The sequence below is a fragment of the Triturus cristatus genome, chromosome 5_2 (assembly GCF_964204655.1).
Source record: "Triturus cristatus chromosome 5_2, aTriCri1.1, whole genome shotgun sequence".
In the NCBI taxonomy this organism is placed as follows: Eukaryota; Metazoa; Chordata; class Amphibia; order Caudata; family Salamandridae; genus Triturus; species Triturus cristatus.
Window position 1 is genome coordinate 981,739,688 of NC_140588.1, and position 18,418 is coordinate 981,758,105.

Below are 18,418 nucleotides of genomic sequence, written 5' to 3' on the forward strand. Positions count from 1 at the left end.
ACAAATTAAATCTGCTTGTCTTGCGCTCGGCGGGCCCCAACATGGGCAGTAAGCAGTAACATATTGAAGCCGGCCCAGACCAGGCTCTAAATGTATGTCCTGAACGTTACACCTAAAAAGAAAGCTCTCAGTAAACAAACTGCAAAGAACCCTGAAAGTAATTCAAGTCAGCAGAGGCCTCAGGGTGCCTGCGTCAGTTTGCACTATGCATGGGGGCACGCACGTAGAGCGCTCTAGAGTTTAACTTGAAAGTGGTCATGTGTCTCACATTGCCAGTCACTGTAATAAAGGTATTCACACTACCTGCTCATACAGTCCTTGGCCTCTTTGTAGAAGCCAAAGAATGATGCGCAGTTGTGCCTACTGCGATTAAGGCCTCATGTAAAAGTGTAAAGTCACAGCTGTTAAAATATTTACAGAGACAAAAAAACAGGAGCATGCAGCGTGCATGTATGCGTAATTTGGGTTGTCAGACACACTGCACTGCTGGAAGGAGAGACCTGTGCTGGACGCAGGCATGCACCACCGAGCCCCCACCCCGTGGAGCTGTGACCGGCAGCTCCAGCTTTGCTCTCTGCAGGGGCAGATGGTCCCAGGGCACAGCACGGCGCTGTGAATAGTTCAGCAGTGTTGGGTGAAATAATATCATGGCACCGTGAAAAGCTCAGTGTCCAGCAGTATGTAAACAATGTAAAAAAAAGATACGCATACAGGGAGTGCTGTCTGTTATTGTGTGAGCCCCAACTTTGATGTGAAAGCAACATATACCGTTTGAACGTGGCGTAAAAACTAAGCGCTGCAAGGAGCTTTAACGTGGCGAAAAACTCCAGGTTCAAAAAAATCTTAGCAGTATCGGGTGATATGGGCATCGCACAAAAGGTACTACTTCAAGTGACCACGCACATAAGAAAAAGTGCGTCCCAACTAATGCAGGAGTGTATGACACCGCCAGTAAACGATCCAATCCTGGTAGGCGGGGCCAAAAGGAAACAAGGCGGCAACAAGGAGGGGCTAAGAAGCCTCCTTTACAATGAGAAGCCTCCGTTTAGCCTAAGCTATGATACGAGCCAATGGGAAGAGGGGGCGGGGTTTAAAGTCCCCCTTCTTCGACCGAATCGATTTCAAGAAGCTCTCGGATGCCGAGAACTAAAAAATGCCACTGCTCAGCCCGGTGAGACCTAGCCCACTTAAAGCCCTGCCTATAGGTACCTATATTTTGGCTGAGGAAAGCTGACGTACGTACATATATTATTGTGCTGAACATACAACACAATAGCCCCTCCCCCCCCCCGTTTGCGCACGCCTGTTCCTCTGGGTTCAAGGTCGGGTAACGTACAGAGCTGACGCTTAGAAAAGAGCCAATCGCTGCAGGCTTGACGCCGCCCTGCTGTATTCTCACGCACGAAATGACGCCGAAAAGGTCACTACCCGACACAAATAAAATAACGGTTCCTGCTTCCGGTCTCCTCTCCTGCTGCTCTAAAATGCAGGTCGGCCCGGCAAAAGAGGTACGGCAAGCGAGGCTCAGTTGGGCTTGCTTAAGGAGAACCCATCTGGAGGCACACAAAATAGATCTCTAAGAAACGGACACAAGGTATGGCAACGTTAAAAAGTGAGCAGGGTTAGAGGTTTATATCGGCGACAGAGGAAATGGCCAGACTTTAGTGGACACTTACAGCCCCGTTTTAAACATTGGTCTTTAAATTCAAATACTTCATACTCAGTAGAACGCCATTAAACGCGGTATATTACCATGAATGAAATATACATGTATATTGATTTATTCAGGACATGCAACATTGCCTATTCATGAGCCTAGATCACGTTACTTTAAGTTTTATAGAACAAATTACCTCCAGTTAAGGACCAGAGGTTCGAACAGCATCGAGGATCACATTTAATTGGTGATTAAAGATCATATTGTGAATTCACGGAGAATGATACATATGAACAATTAAGTTGAAACATTGAAGTCTTTGAATTGCAAGGCTGTTGAATAAAACAGATGTGAGAATTCGGAATACCATTTGGTTAGAAAATTTATTTTTCTGGAACCCATAAGAGGCCACAAGGAGTGCAGAGGGAGACAATATAGCGAATTTGATGTAGCGCAGCGCATGCAGAAAGCAGTAACCAACATTTGTGTGTCCTACCTGCTGCCATTACATCAGCGTCTAGAGATAACCGATCAATGCCACTTAAGGATACCAGTGGTTCAGCGGAAGTCCTTCAACTATTGGGTATATCGCTCTGCTCACTAATAACACCGTTGGGTTCTACTTAATCAGAACAATTATTCAGAAGCCTGTTACCACCCCATCATGATAATTATTAGAAGGGGTCACTGGTACACCTTTAATTCAGTCACTGCTTGAAAAGAAGCTCCTTTCCAGTGTTTAGCCAAATCTCAGCCCTGCTTCAGACACAGCCCATAGCCATTTACAATGAGTGCAATCTGGCAAAGTCGGAGGTCTCCATCCCACGAGGAATTCCTGACCTAAAAGGAGCCAAACATCAGTGGCATTATTTCCCATAAGGTACAAAGCCTCTCGTACCCACAATTTGCTAGCTTTTCGGGATGCATCTGAATTAACGATCAAGCAGAGGATATATCGGAACTAAATTATCAGGATCTGCACTCGCGGCTTTGAGGAATGAGTGCAGAGGAAATTCTCTGAAGCAGAGGATTAAGTTGGTCTATTGCTGCATCTATACCTGCCAAGATTGTTTGGCCGTTATCAGTGTGCCCATCATAGTGAGGTTCACGTATTTATGCATGACTCACCGCCTTGCAGCTCAGCAAAAACAAACAAAATACGTTTTCCTTTAAAAATGAGGGGGGGTGTAAGTGCTTGACTGAAAAATACCATGGCTCTTAATACACACCTCATACGACTTTAGAAAAAGTTGTGAACCATCTCTTTGAAGGCCGTTATTCCTCATTGGTAATAAATGTCTCATCAGGTTTTTCCTATTCGGTAGCGCACAGCATCAGGATGTACATTTTCATACATTAATAGTTTTTAAACACCTGGTATAATTTGCCCCCAAAGCACTCAAGCTTAGCATTATTCGGACTGCAGTGCAAACAAAAGAAAAAAAAGCATTTACAATGCAATGGTCTCGGCAATATTATAGGTAGAGCTATTGGTATTGCTCATTATTTTTTTATTATTTTTGTATCCCTAAATAAATGGCATTGTCATTTCTATTGGCAGTAGCTTTTTTTTGCATATATGATACCTATTGCATTAGCAGAGAGAGAGTGAGTTAGTGAGATAGAGAGAGAGAGTGAGGTATTGAAATAGAGAGTGAGGTAGTGAGAGAGAGTGAGGTAGATAGAGAGTGAGGTAGTGAGATAGAGAGTGAGATAGGGATGGGAAGCACTAGCACTAGGCCGATGGAGGAGAAGCAAAAAGAGAGGCGGGCTAAATAGCCACTCTAGAAAACATTAAATCTCGACTTCCGGTTCTGCCTTCGGCAGACCGGTAGTCCTCGACCTAAAAACGTAATAGCTGTGTGCATTGAATATACTTGTTTCTACCAGTACATTGTCAATGCACATTAAACACGGACATATCACATAGGCGTGGTGCATAGGGACACCATACAATTAACGTTACCTGAGTGAAAAGATATAAAGGGAAAAGGAATAACGCTGTTTTGAATGATATAACTGTAAGTACAAACCTATAAAGGACAAATGCGCTTCATAACTGGACAAACGCCAACTTTGGGTGTAAACAAGTAATCCGGATGCGAAAAATACCCATATTTAGTGTCATTCACATTTTGCCTATATGCTCTAGGCACTGCTTCTTTCGAAGAAATAAGCAAAATGGTGGCTGCAAGTGAGGAGCGATGGCCGGTACACGAAGTCAGTGAGAAGCTGCACACTACAGTGTTGTAGCTCCAAAAGGCCTGGCGTTTACAAATGTACCAGAGTAGTGAGACATTCACCCCGCACCCAACTCCCCTCACTGAGGGCCATCTCTAAGCGAAGGGGCATTTACGTGTCGTTTTATACAACAGACGCTATGGCAGCGCGTGTCGATGAAAACTCGTGGGCGACTAAACATGCTGATGCCGCTCGCAAAATAACACGTATAGAAAAGGCAAATCGAGGCAGCATGAAGGAAGAGACACCGCTGACAGCTGGAACCACTTCGGCACCTCAAACGCCGGTGACACCTCAACCGGGCGTGAACTGTCAATCGAATTTGGAGCTACTTCACTGTGTGCCAGGACACATCTCGCGCCCATCAAACTGCACTACAATCGGCCCCGTGGCCTCCTTAATGTCGCAATCCACCTCACGGCCATCTACTTGCGTCACAATCAGCCTCGCAGCCACGTCTTGCGTCATAAGCCGACTCCAACCAACCCGTCCTCCCGTGTTGTGGCCACGCGCGCGCTGTACTCACCTACAGAGCGGTATCCCAGAATGGCGACCTTTCGAGACTTGGGCTGCGGCATCTTAAATCCCACCGAGAACCGCCAGCTGCTGTCCCCCTCTCAGATCTAGCCTCGGATGTTTAAGTGTGCTGCATCAATCCCGCTTCGCCTGTTGGTAACACACCGGAGTATTCCTGTTGGTCGGGAAAAGAGTGACCGTACAGCTGAAGTACGTGAGCGGATCCAGTAAAGCACGCCTCCCACTGAAATTCAATATTCATAATTGAGAGCCTCCGATTGGACGAGCTGCGGTGACTATTACCCAATCAGTGCACAGGACGCCCTAGTGTAGAAGCAGCGTCTCGAAACATTGGATGGCTATACTTGACAATTTAACACGCTGAGGAAGTCTGATTGGGCTCTTCCATCTACAGGGCACGAGCATAGTTGACTGCCGAGCTCCGATTGGCGGAAACTTCAGAGAGCGACCCTCGGTTCTCCTTCTAAACATGTATATCACTGTGGCTGGCTGCTTATTTTAGAGCACAATTGTTCACCTGCTCTGTTTTCTAAGTGGGAGACGCGGGGGGCAACTCTTAGAGTGATATAAACATCTCTGGTAGGGTTATTAATACAAGTAAAGATGTCTCTTTTTGAATTTAGGGTAATAGTTAAACTTTCGTCCTTCGAAAGGCAAGTCAATGACCACTATACAGCAGATCAGCTTGCATCAGATAGGAGATAGTTTGTGTTGATTTATTCTAGCATTCTTCTGATATTAACATTGTGTACGGCGCCGGACGGATGGATCCTCACGGCCAAACGATAGAGAAAAAATGGCGGATGGAAGCTCCGAAACTTTTTCGGATTCGGGGGCGTGTTCCTGCTGTTCTAAAAGGGCGTGGCTAAAAAGTGGAAAGAACAGCAAGAAACACGCCCCCGAATCTGAAAAAGACGGAGCCTATTTGGAGGGACGGCTCTCTCCTCCAATGGCTGGCCTCCGTTTAGGAAGCCAGCCAATGGAGGAGAAGCAAAAAGAGAGGCGGGCTAAATAGCCACTCTAGAAAACATTAAATCTCGACTTCCGGTTCTGCCTTCGGCAGACCGGTAGTCCTCGACCTAAAAAGTGTAGAACCAGTATGCACCCATATTGCGTTTCTATAAGAAGCCTAAAGGTAAAGCATCCTCGAGAAGACAAATTGAGGTCTGAATTATGAAAACATGCATTAACATTTTACAAATAGTTAATGCTCACACATTTGCCTAGGCAAGTTAAATGACCATTAAGACAAATGTATTTAATACGACATTGCATTGAAATTGGTTTTGAGTGGCCACTGGCTGAGACTCTAGGTAAATCGTATAATCAAATAAATGCAGTAAACAGCCCTAGAGGAAACCGAAAATGACCACTTACCCGCCAAGGATTGCCAGGAAGGGTCGCTCTGGGTTCTCCAGGGCCTTGGCAAAGTAGTCAAGCTCCTTCTTCATCAAAAAGCCAGCAGCCTTCTGGGGCAAGTTGACTCCCACCATGGAACTAGGCAAAAGAAAGGAGATTCACACAGATGTTCAGGCCACTGCTGTTTGTTCAACTGTGAAACAGCACTACACCAAGAATTCAGGAACATTCAATCCTTACCATCATGACATAAGTCATACATATAAAAACAATATACATAAAAAAACCACAAAGAACACGATGACACCAAGGGTATGGGTCAAAGAGACAGTGGAGGCAGAGAACGTGATAATGGCAGTTATTAATGCTCTAAATTTCAAAAGGACAATGCCACTGACAACGGAACCGCAACATATGTCAAGAGAAGAGGACAAAATGCTGGATGCAGCGATTCATTACTTGGGAATGAGACGGAGAAGTGGATGCTTCGAAGCATGCATGACTACAAATAACCACCTGCGTACCGTGTCGAAGTTCAGACAAAATGCTTACAGCAACAGAAAATCATGATCAAAGGGTTTTGACGTGCTGACTAACAGGAAGTAGGGTATGGACTTTGTAATATGGAAAGTTAGGCAGCAATGTCAGACCCCAAGGTCTCTCTCCGCATATATATTCAGTAGAACAGCCGCCTGGAGAACTGGATTACACAGCCCTGCAGACTTAGCTGGCTGCTGAATAACAGCCAAACAGCTCAAGCCCTTTCAAAATCTCAGAACACATCCTTCCTCTTTTGCCAGAGGCCGTTGTAATTTTATAGTACAGAGTCAAGTTTACTGTGTGCCCATTAATGCTGCTTCTACGTAGTTACGTCTCCTTTGAGCATTTTGGGATATGTCCCCATGGATTATGAATGAGACTTTACTGTGTATGGATATCTAGGGCTCCACGAGAGCCTGTCACATTAGCAATATCAGTTATTTTTCAACTATTCTTCATTGCAGTATTGGTGATGCTATGGATGTCACTTTCAACTCCTATCTACTGGTGGATTTTGCTTGTTGGAACACGGTTAGGCTGGTATCTTCCCAGTGTTCTGCATCATGTCCTTTCCCATTCTGTTGGAGTTTCCCAGTGCAGTCTTCATGAGATGGGATTTCCACGTTCCTCAAATCTACAGTACTCCAGCTTCCTGTGCAACTTCCAGTAAAGTTCCATGCATCTTTAATGCAAAGGACTCACAATGTGCTTTGCTATTAAAGGTGTATCTTTGACTCCTGACCAGTCCCCATACCTTCCAGCCCGCCACAGAACCATCATCCCTGCTTTAATGTCTAGAGAAAAGACTATCCCCATTCTCGAGCAAAGACTGTTGTGTCCTTTAATCATAATATGCAAGTGTTTTCATTCAATCTATAGTATCAAACTCCGAATCCTTGGTAGGAGGCACTACTTGCTTTCGATAAATCCAAGCAATATGTAAGAGGACACTGACCTAACTCTAGGCCTTGTGTACAGGTAGTATAAAGAGCACCAGCTCATGGTGTCATATTAGAGTTCTAAAAAATATCCCTGCTATGCCTGCATATAAGATGTAGAGCAAAAATAATGATAACGATAATAATGACCACCCCTCATCTTAACACTACGCTCAGCCACAGCTAGGAATTCTGGCTCCACAACGGCCTCTCCCAGTGCCAATAGTAATCACCAGCTTATATTGTACCCAAGCCAAGAAAAAATAAATCCTAGAGGTTATCACATAGATGGCAATAAGTGTAGGTGGATTACGTGCAAGTACAGTGCAGACTAAATAAAAGAGGGGGTAAAGAATTGCAGAGAGTAGTCTTGTTGAGAGGGGTGGATCCCACAAGCCATTTGTGTACGATAAAAGGAACCCCATTTTCTATAGAACTTTAAAAATTTATCGCTGATACATGACTGACTGGACAACGCTTTGGCCATTTTCAATTGGAGACACTAACCCGGAATTAAACAGTATACAACACACCGAAATCAATCCCTCCTCCACTGCTACAGCTATGGAATCACACAGATGGTCATGATAGAAAAGCAGGGCATTTGTCTTTTAATAAGAAAAATACATCTTCATTACACTTTGTACGAAAAATAAAAAAAACAGGTGGTCTGCAAACCATAGATTGTTCTGATACTCCAGGACAGATAGAGGTAATAGGACAGACCAGATTTTGGGAGAAAGGTGGGAGGTTCATGACTTGAGCGCTAGACTTCTACTACACATACATGCTGGGTTGTCTAGGCAGATGGCACCAGTGGGAAAGAGGAGTTGAAGGTCTCATCCACATAAAAATACTCTGGACATGCTGTCCATGGGGTGCAAGGATCAAGATTTCAAGAAATGTCAAACTTTATTTCAACAAGTATTTGTCACCTTCTCCGTTCTGAGGTGCGCAGGTAGTCAGAGGTATTAGCTCCTGTAGGAGGGGTTAAAGACGAAACTAAAACTGACTTTTCATAAGTCAAAATGGTCTATTTACCATCAATTCATAGTTAATTGGAATTAAAGGTTTCCTAAAACAAAAGAATCTGTGTCCCTTTCCTTCATACTTTCACTCCCATGGAACCCATACGGAAAGGTAGATTTTAAAACTGCTGGAAATAAAGCAAGCATCTCGGAATTATTCTCAACTACTCACCTGTAGTCTCCAAGGGATCAGCCGCACATTGACCACGGTTGCTGAAAACACTTGGGCCCCGCTCTAAATTGGGTACGAAGCTTCAGGCCAGCGGTTCAGCCCTTTACTTGGGAGTGTCATCACCCAGCACAGAGGTTTACAGGTCTCAGAGCATTTATTCGAAAAGAGCTGGCATTTCAAGTAATAGTGTTATCTGAGATAGGGCAAACGATAATGCTAGGCCACCAAATACTGATCAACGCTAACATAAGGAAACCTCAAAACTGCGGACATCCTCTAAAAGATATTTTCTCATGAAATGTATAAATACAAGTGTACATATTCTATCCAAAGAACACTGAATGAGAAACCAAGCAGAAAGAGTTGCAGGGTCTGCTTGATAATCCAGAGAGAAGGTTGTGCACATGAATAAAGCGATTGGGAAAATAATTACCACTAGAAACAAAAAGTGTAAATTTCCTGCGAGTTAAAAATAATAAATCATGTCAGTAGCTGGTGTATTACAACAGGCACTGCAAACACAGCATTATGTAAACAAAGGAGTTTTGTTCATATTGACCTACGTATGTTTTTACCCCAACAAACACTGTTCAAGGCTCCACTGTTTCATGTACTTGTATCAGGATTTACACACCAGTTGGAACACAAGTCACCAACAACAAGGACTAGGAGACAGTTTTGTAGGTAGATCTCTGGTTTGCGTCTGGTGCAGCAGAATCAATGCAAGCCATGGCTGCTCCTTGGAAGCAATACACAAACTGCAGGGAATGCACCAAAGGTAAGGAATATCCTCCCCTCCTACCCCACTTATCCACTGCTGCCCACCTACAATAACGTTCTTCCGGTTCAACAATAAGGGAGGAGATCAAGAAGCCCAGAGGCCTCAGCTAAGCACACCCCAGACCAGAATTTCCACAAGGAGTGAACAGCCGGTTCTTTCCAGGTGCTGGCCTAATGAGATGCATAGACTTCCAGCGTATTTCCCATAGGCACGGTTTAGTACATAGTTAGATGTGGATCTTGGAAACCAGATTCCCAGATGATACATTATACTTCCTCCATTTTTAACTCTAAGAAACAGTTCATCTAAAGCTGCAATCTGTTGGTTTGATGACTGAACTCTGGCACCATGACACACAACGGCAAGAGGCTTGGATCAATCCATATACCTGTGAGCGCGGTGGGCGGTTCCGAAGGCATCATTGACGTAAACATCTCCCAGCTTGGAAAGGGACGCTCTGAAGGCTTCCACCTGGGCTGCAGCCGCCTTGATCTAAAAATAAAAGAAAACCTCAATATAACAGGCCCATCAGAACAAGGACAAAAAGAAAAGCAGGTGTGTTCTCTGATCACTAGAAAGGACCCCAATACAAAACGGAGCAGACCGACATCCTGCACGCCCTAAAACTGGGTAGAAGTCCATGCGAAAAGACAAACACAATAACTGCCTAATTTAGAGTGTGATGGGTACTCAAATGTGCTGTGCACCACCAGAGGAAATTAACGGACCTCTGTTTGAAGCTGCTAGTTTAACCCACATATGCAGTGGCCAGTTCTGGCAGAACAATACCTTAAAGTGGCAATAATATCCCAAGAGACTGTCCCCATCCAACAGGAAACTAATGAGCGACACTCAAGGAAGCAAACATGAGTCTAAACCACCTGCAGCCAATAGCACAATGCACTAGAACTGCTTCTTTGTATGTTACTACGTGAATACGTCACCCCCATTTCTGAACTGTTCCTCCCCAATTATATAGATTCTTTGTGTGCTCAAACTGTAAATTAATCTGTGACCTTTCACAATTAAAGGCTTTAATGGGTCGATCCATAAAAACAGTAGTCTACTGTGGCACAAAAAACAAACCCATAAACCAGGATTGTTACACAGGTGAGGATGGAGTAATACCTTACCAGAGACATACATGATGAAATACACAGATGGTAAATTATTCACATGTATGCATAATATACATACATACATTGCTGACTCGAGCAAGAGTTTGAGGAGTATACCCCGGTATGTCTTGGGTGTCTTTCCTTCATTTACACACACCCAGCGCACATTTAGGACACTAGAGCCCTTCAACCGATTGAGAAGCTTTGGCAACGAGCCTAAATGCATTGCAGGGGTCCGAGGGTCAGTTTGCTCCTCTCACCACTATTAAATTGTCACCAACGGCCACTTTAACACCCACAAAATGAAGGACTGTGGGGCCGTCAAGGTCATCTGCATTACACTGTATTTATCCAAGCACTCAGGCACGCTCATGGGAATCCTCCACTCTGAAAGTAGGAGTGCAAATTTACCCACAAAGGGCACAAGAGGATGATCGCCTCATACGCTTATCTGACCATGCTGCATTTGTACATACTGGTAGATTACACGTGGTCAAATTATGTAAATCCAGACATTTTTGGAGATTGGAAACAAAACAGCGATTCTGCTTCCTTATGATATAGTTACAGCATTTCCTCTCATCTTGAGCAAGCAGAGGTAGTGACATAGCTCTCTGTGTGGAATAAGTTACTATGGGGTCTATAGAGAGTGACGGATACGGACAATTCAAAGAGCCACGTTAACCAAGGTCAACACCAGGTAGAATAAAGGCTCTGCGGAACAAACAAATGAGAGTTAAGCATTAAACCGATAGGGAACTTCATTTACAGCCATTAGGTTACTGGTTCAAACAACCAGCCGAACAGCTTGCAATGTGAAGTCCCTGCAAGATCATGAGGCATTCCTGCCCTAGCAACTGCAAGCAATCCCTGCAACACGATTCAAATAACAAACACAGACAGACACGCCCATCACTAGCATAAGGGGGGTGGAAAAGGGAGTACGGTATCAATTACAAATATCCCTTCAATAAAACGGAATACTGAAGTGGAGCTACTCATCACCGGGTAGCAACAGGCAGAATAAACCAGCATACAAAACCCATTAAGATACCGTGTGACTGAATCACCTAAACCATGGTCCAAAGAAGCATTAGCCCTACGAGCGAAGGAAGGTCCGCTTAATTTTAAAATCTTCAAAGACACCTGGCTATGAATAGCTCTGCGCCAATGAAGAGTTCATCCTTCCAGGTCACCCTGCAAAGGTCACCACTGAAAGGTCAGCCTACTGTATGTCAGCATTCAGATGCATTTCACAGATGTCCTTGGGCAAGTGTTCCAACCCTGCCAAGAAAAGATTCCGTCTGGAGGGTGGTGCTAGCGTGACCTTCAGGAAATGTCAGACGGGGTGAAGGAGCACACTTCATGCTGCCCTCAGAATAGACGTGCAGGGCATCTAAAATCATCTTACGCTGCTGTCGCCCTAGAAGTCCTCCTTCCAAACCACTTGGGAACATTACTGCAGGCACAGAAAGAGTGACTGCAGCTCGAATATTTGACCGGATCCCAATGCAAGGGTGTTGCTCCGCGCAGGAGAATGAACACTCCCATGAGTTTCACAGTAGGGTGGCCCAGGTTTAAGCCAACAGTTGGTGGGTCAGAGTGAAAGCCAACTCCCAGTTTTTCCCCCTCCGTTCCAACTTTTCATTGTTCATTTAATGTAGTGAATGAGAAAATACATGTTGTCAGTACAACTGGATAAGGAAATGTGTTGCTTAACATCACATAGGACTATGACAGACTGTAGTGATTGTAGTATTTTTAGATTCTTTACAACATGTAGCACAATACACATTGAATCAAAGTTTAATCTAGCCAGCCTTTGACGATATCCAGTTAAAAACTATAAAAACACAAATCTCAACAACTCCATTGCTCCACAACTCTTTACCACTCTCAGCCAGCACGTACCCTTAAAATGATAGGGCTGGATTAGACGGAATTCCATTGCACCCAATTTCAGTTTTACCTGTGCAGTCAGGAACAACATGTGAAAAAGGTCTAAGTAATTTCTGTATGTGTAGTCCCCTTAACTGCACTGCTTCAGTGTGCTCAATTTCCTTCGGAGGGAAACAGTATATGGAAAGCCCAGAAAAGCGCACAATTTGCGCTATGTCCAGACGTGCGTGCTAATGGCTCCCAATTTCACACACAGACACCACAGGTCCCTAAATATCCTAAGGAGTACACAAATGTATGGTCATGCAGTGTCTCAAATGTTGGTCTCACCTTGTTTCCAGACGCGTCTTTGCCCTTTCCTTCTTCCTCTACATGGAATCGGAGGTTCTCCAAAAGAATGACAGAGCCCAGGGAGGGATCGGCACAGGCCTTCTCTACTTCAGCACCCACGCAGTCTTTGAGGAATATAATTTCTCTAATGAAATAAAAATGAATTGATATGATCATTTATGCACGGACTTAAAGGGTTTCACTTCATAGGATGGTTTTTTTCTTACATACCTTGCCATGAGTTTTTTCAGTTCCACTGCTACTGGTCCCAAGGAGTACTTGTCTGGCATCGGAACGCCATCCGGTCGGCCCAGATGGCTCATCAGAACCACCGATTTAGCTCCATGGTCCAAACAATACTGGATACTGGGAATAGCTGCCTTGATCCTGGAATAAGGAGATTCAGGATTACAGTTAATGTTGGATATATCTAAGAAATATTGGGTTAAAACAGTTTTAGTGAAATCACATACAGGTCAGCCCTAAAAATGTTTGTTTTACTGAAGGTTGGAGTCAAATTATTTCCCATTTGTGGCTCTACATTTTCTTTTCTAGGATTCAAGATTAAACACAACAGAACAGGTGTTGTCCCATGTTGCTAGTGATGCTATGGCACACCCAGTTACACATGCAAAATTTCTCATTTTGGGGTGGAACACAAGTCTCAGTGCCAACTGAAAAAGTATACCAACATCAGGTGTTTGATTTAGAAACCTTGAACCAATAAGAAAGAATTTACAAGCAGTGTTCATCTAACAAAGTTCGGCATGTACAACACTCAGAGGCTGTGGTTAGGCTTGGCTCTGCCAACTGAGCCATCAGAGCAAGTGCCAACTCAAAATCCATCTCAAATGAAAGACTGGCAAAACAGCCATGAGACAAACAGAATAGCTGTCTGAAAAAAAAAATGATGGGAGAAAAAAAAAAAGCCACATATTTCAGCAAAATTAACAAATTGGATCACAAATGAAAAAAAGCAGAAATTACCACATTAGAACATTGCACATTTTCAAGAAGTACTATTTGAGAAGACAAATAGGATTCAGCAGGCATAGTAAAAGCACTCCATGGAAACTGGTATGCACTGATACACCACTGAGGTCTAAGGATAGCAACTGTGCAGTGGTGGCAGGCCAAAATTGAGATTTTTGAACGTGTAGTAGACATTTTCCATTTAGAAGAGAACAGTGTGGGAGCAAGATACGCTTATGGTACTCTTTCTGCGACAACCATTCATCAAAAAGGTGTAGTCTTACCTTTGGTTGTTTGTTATTTGGTTATTTTTCATAGGAACGTTGAAATCTACCCTGTAAAGAAAAAAGGAATCGACATTAGAAAAATGAAAAATTTTAACTGCAGATTCTGCTCCATTCTGATGCCTTCTCTTGAATGAGCAAATACAAAGTAAACTGCTCGCACAAACACTACAATGAAACATCAAGATGGAAGGCACATTTTGTCTTGAAGGTTAGCAGCAAACTGTTCTAAATGCTTAAAGATGGACTGAGCTACAGGAATATTTGGACAATGGAGCTCAGTCTGATGTGTCGGAAAGGTCAATGAAAGTTGGGAGAGTCAGCTGCATGTCCTCTGAAATGCAACAAACTGACAAAGCATCATGGCCTTTTGCATCCAACCCCATGTCGAGTTTTACTTCCATATAACACTGCATCCTTATGCATCTGCCGGCGCTAACAGAGGCCTACAATAGCAGGAACACCTTCACCAGTCCATGGAAAAAAGGGGGTAAATCCCATGAATGACTAACAAATAATAATGCTTGCATGCACTTGATCTATGGATTGCACACCCCAAGTCTACATCATAGAACCTTAAGCTTAGCAGACACGGATGTCTACATTCCTTTCTGAACGGAAATAGTTTGCTGCCTTAGCAAGGAAACTATTGGAGGAGGATTATCGAAAAATTAGTAAAGAATGGAAATTAATTTAACCCTGCCCTACTCTACTCAAGCTCATGAGAAGGTAGTATGCACAATGGTGGGCAATGAGAGTTTTATTGGTGTGTGGGACTGAATTAACCCATAATTTGGAAATGCTAAATCGGCCATTAACTTAATGACTTGTGAATGACTGGCCTCAGTCCTATCAGCATTCCATAAGCTGTGTCTGGTGGCAAACAGACAAGGGGGCAGATTACCAGGGGCAGAGCCCTGCATCAAACTTTCTGGAGTCCAGTTCAACATACAGCTGAGAAGAGCCAACCTTCTATGTCTCAAAACCCTGCTGCACACCTCAGCTGATCAACATGGTCAGCATGGACACCAGCCTAAGCTCCGTGGTCCATATAGCTCAGAAGACTTGGCACTAACAATCACTGCAGTAGAAAGTAAAATACCATCTCCTAGAAGCAAGCTACAGAACGGCCATTCAAGTCCTGGTCCTCCTGCATTTTGGAGTCAACACACTGCTTAAGGGAGTACCAGATTCACCGTTCAGCCCTTTGATAAGGTCCTTCGAACAGCTGTGCTCCTTTTCATAGGTCGCCAGAGACCTTCAAGATTAAAATGTGTTGGTGCCTACATTTCCCAAAGAAATAATATCACAAGGTTGAAAACCAAGAGGAGCAAGACAGACAACAGGATAGCAAGCCTTCTTCCATTACACCATGAGAATCTGGAACAAGACCTTCACCTAGGTACGCCAAGCATCCTTCTGCCACTTGCAATGGCAAACAAACAGTTCTTCTTGCACCCTACCTTTCACTCAGCATTGGAACTCTTTAGTAGTTCTTGACCTCATTTTTGTAGATTCCAGTTACTGTTGTGTTAGAGAACTACAAGCAGAACTGCAAGTTACCAAGCAACTACAGACTTTTCGCGACGTCCACTCAGTTCCAGCACTGCCTCTTCTTGGGAGTTGGTCAGACTATCTGTAGGAAGCTGGCTCTGTATATGGTATGCCACTAGGTGGTCATACCGTGCACAGAGTTCAGGGGTTCCCCAAAAGTGTACAGGGCCCAGTGTAAAACCCTAAGTGCTCTATCAGTGGTAGTGTGGTCGAGCAGCCTTAGGCTTAACACAGGAGGAGTGCAAGACATTTAATGCATAATATTGACCAATAATGGACACACGACTCAAAAAGGAGCTTCACAACAATTTTAGAAAAATAGGTTTTGCTTGTAGTTTATTTTAAGACCAAGATCTTCAGAATAAGGTTAGTACTTTTTTTTAAGATAATACTTTTCACTTTCATAAGTCGACAGTGCAATCTGAACAGTTCAATGTTATCCTATGGGGAAAACAATATTGCGGTTAAACAGGAAAGTATCACTGTTCCAGTCTACAGGACAAAATGTCGACTTGGGTCAGGTGAGTACCAAAACGGCACCACCGGCAGCACAGGGGCGGCTGGGTGTAGAGACAAAATCAGTTCGGCCCAATGCGTTTCAAGGGAGACTGGGGGTGCTCGAAGCCACACTGCTTGCTAGTAAGTAAATCAGTTGCAGGGGCCAAGCTTTGGGGCTAGGTTAAGTACGAGGGGGCCACAAAGCAGCACCAAACATACACTACCAGCGGCACAGGGGCAGCCTAGCGCAATTTCAAGGTTGGGCACCCAATACTCTTCAGTGAGGGTACTGTTGACGAAACAGCACAGGCCGCAGGCATTGCACCAAGGCTGCAGAAGGGAGACCAACATGATCAGAAATAAGTAGAGATGTAGGGGGGGTCATAGAGGCACCATCGGTTTAGTTCACCAAGGCCCAGGGGCTTCTGGTGCAGGTGTGCCTGTCGACTGAGTCTTCCTACCAGAGCCGGTCGCAGTCAGAAGAAGCCTGAGTTCACACTGCAGGTGCAGTCGTGGAGACCACGATTATTGGTCAGGATCGGGGAAGACTTCACTGGGCATAGGAGCCACTCGGACTCGGGTCGTGGGCGTAGTGTGCAGGAGTCGCAGTTCCAGCTGAATACGGAGCCCTGGCAGTAGATTTCATCTGGACAGGTCCGCTGTCCACTGCAGATTGGAGTCTTTTTCGAAGGCAGCAGTCCTGCCAGGGTTTTCAGAAGTCACTGGCTGAAAGACAGGTCGCCTTTTGGCTGCAGGCTCTTCGAAGCTAGAGACAGGCCGGTAAGGCTGGGGCCAAGGCAAATAGTCTTCAGGCTGCTCTGCAGGGATGTCTTTGGCCATTGCAGATCTAGTTCTCAGGTCGGCAGGAGCCACCTAAATACTAAATTTAGGTTTGTTTAAGGGAAGTAGCAGGTAGGGCCAATGGGGATCTTACCTGGGGTGACTACACCCTCAATTATGCCACCCTCCTGTGGGAGGAGGCATACACCTAGCCCTGATTAAAGGAGTCTCCCCATCTTCAAGATGGTGGGGACTGAGATTTGCTTCACCTCGCCTACCTTAGGGGTGAAGTTGGCAGAGGTGGGCACACCTATTCTTCTAGGTTTCCCTCTCCCAAAGTAGGGGTGTAAACCTGGGGCTGCCATCTGCTGCTAGCAGCAGAGGCTGGAGGTTGCATTACAAAGACGGCAGGCCTTTCAAGCTTCCCCTTCGAGCACTGGCCCATCCTGGGGGAGGAGATGTGACACCTCTGCCCAGGATGTGCAATGTTTTTGGTCCCAGAGAGCAGAGGCTCTCCACCCAGGGGTCTAGAAATGTGTGTGTGTGTGTATGTGTGTGGCAGGTTGCCTAAAGCAGGTCAATTCCCACACCAGGGTCAGTAGGTTTGTAAGGACACCTCTGAGGTACCTTCTGTGTACATGGTGTAATAAATCCCACACTGGCATCAGTGTGGATTCATTACAAGGAGTTGTTTGGAACCAAACACTCCTGGTTTTAGTGAAGCCATCATGGTGCTAAGTAACTAGAGTTGTCGAGTTCCCAGCCCAGGGATGTGGAATTCCTATAGCCCGACGCCCAGGACATATTGTTTGGGGTCAAGGGCAACAAGTTTTAATGTCTATTTTGCCCTTGGGACAAGTAGGCCCAACCCCCTACAGCACATACCCTTTAGCTGCCAGTTTACAATACCACATTATGGATCAAAGAAGGGCATTGTCTACAGTTATGGTAATATGTGTGTCCATGTGTTAACACTGTTCAAACTTGTATTTATGGTTTATTAATGCAAAGCCTTTATTATTAGGGTGAGCACTAAAAGTAAATGTTGTCAGCTCTGCCTGCACTACTGACGGTGGTTCCAGTATAAACGTGTACACACGTTTTCAAAGTTTAGTAATATGAGGCTATGTATAATGCTCCCAGAATTCTCTCTGATTATATGCAAATATTTGCAGAGGCTTGAAAGCAACAGTGATGATTTTTTGCTTTCAAAATAAAATGTTCACAAAAAAATTTAAGTAGGAAAAAAATATTTTACTAAACTACTGTAAGATTTTAGGTACCATATCTTTGCAGCATCATTTAGTAACATGTTGATGTATGCTTGCATTTCCCCAAAATATTCATTATGGAAAATCAGTTTAACCAGTTAAAATACAATTGTGGGAAACAAAAATAAACAAGCATTGGCAAAGCCAGTAGGTCTGAAATTGGTGGTCGGGCTTTTGGTTTGGCAATGCGTGACTTGTTTAGGCACGTTTTTTTAAAAAACCTTATCTGTGTGGGAGCTGCAGGGCCCTTGCCATTCTAACAAGCATTGGCAAAAGCTACAAAAAAATTAAACAGTTTTTGGTCTCAAAAAGCACACTTTGCCACAGCAGTTCCAGGCACTGAACAAAACTACTGTGTGTGCCAATATGCTCCTTGTCATAGAGCAGAATACTGTCACAGTTAAGGGGGGGGGGGGGGAAGAGAGAGAGAGAGAGAAAGAGAGAGAGAGAAAGAAAGAG

At 44.4% G+C, this 18,418-nt stretch overlaps 1 protein-coding gene across 1 annotated transcript in view; it reads right to left on the minus strand.

The window, feature by feature from the left end:
• Nucleotides 1-18,418, minus strand: part of PGK1 (phosphoglycerate kinase 1) — a 58,763-nt gene that overhangs the window by 28,585 nt on the left and 11,760 nt on the right. The window contains exons 2-6 of the mRNA XM_085608221.1: nt 13,857-13,907; nt 12,832-12,987; nt 12,601-12,745; nt 9,642-9,745; nt 5,813-5,932 (exon numbers count right to left, since the gene is read on the minus strand). Coding sequence (XP_085464347.1) covers nt 5,813-5,932; nt 9,642-9,745; nt 12,601-12,745; nt 12,832-12,987; nt 13,857-13,907 — 576 coding nt within the window. The remainder of the gene's footprint in view (nt 1-5,812; nt 5,933-9,641; nt 9,746-12,600; nt 12,746-12,831; nt 12,988-13,856; nt 13,908-18,418) is intronic.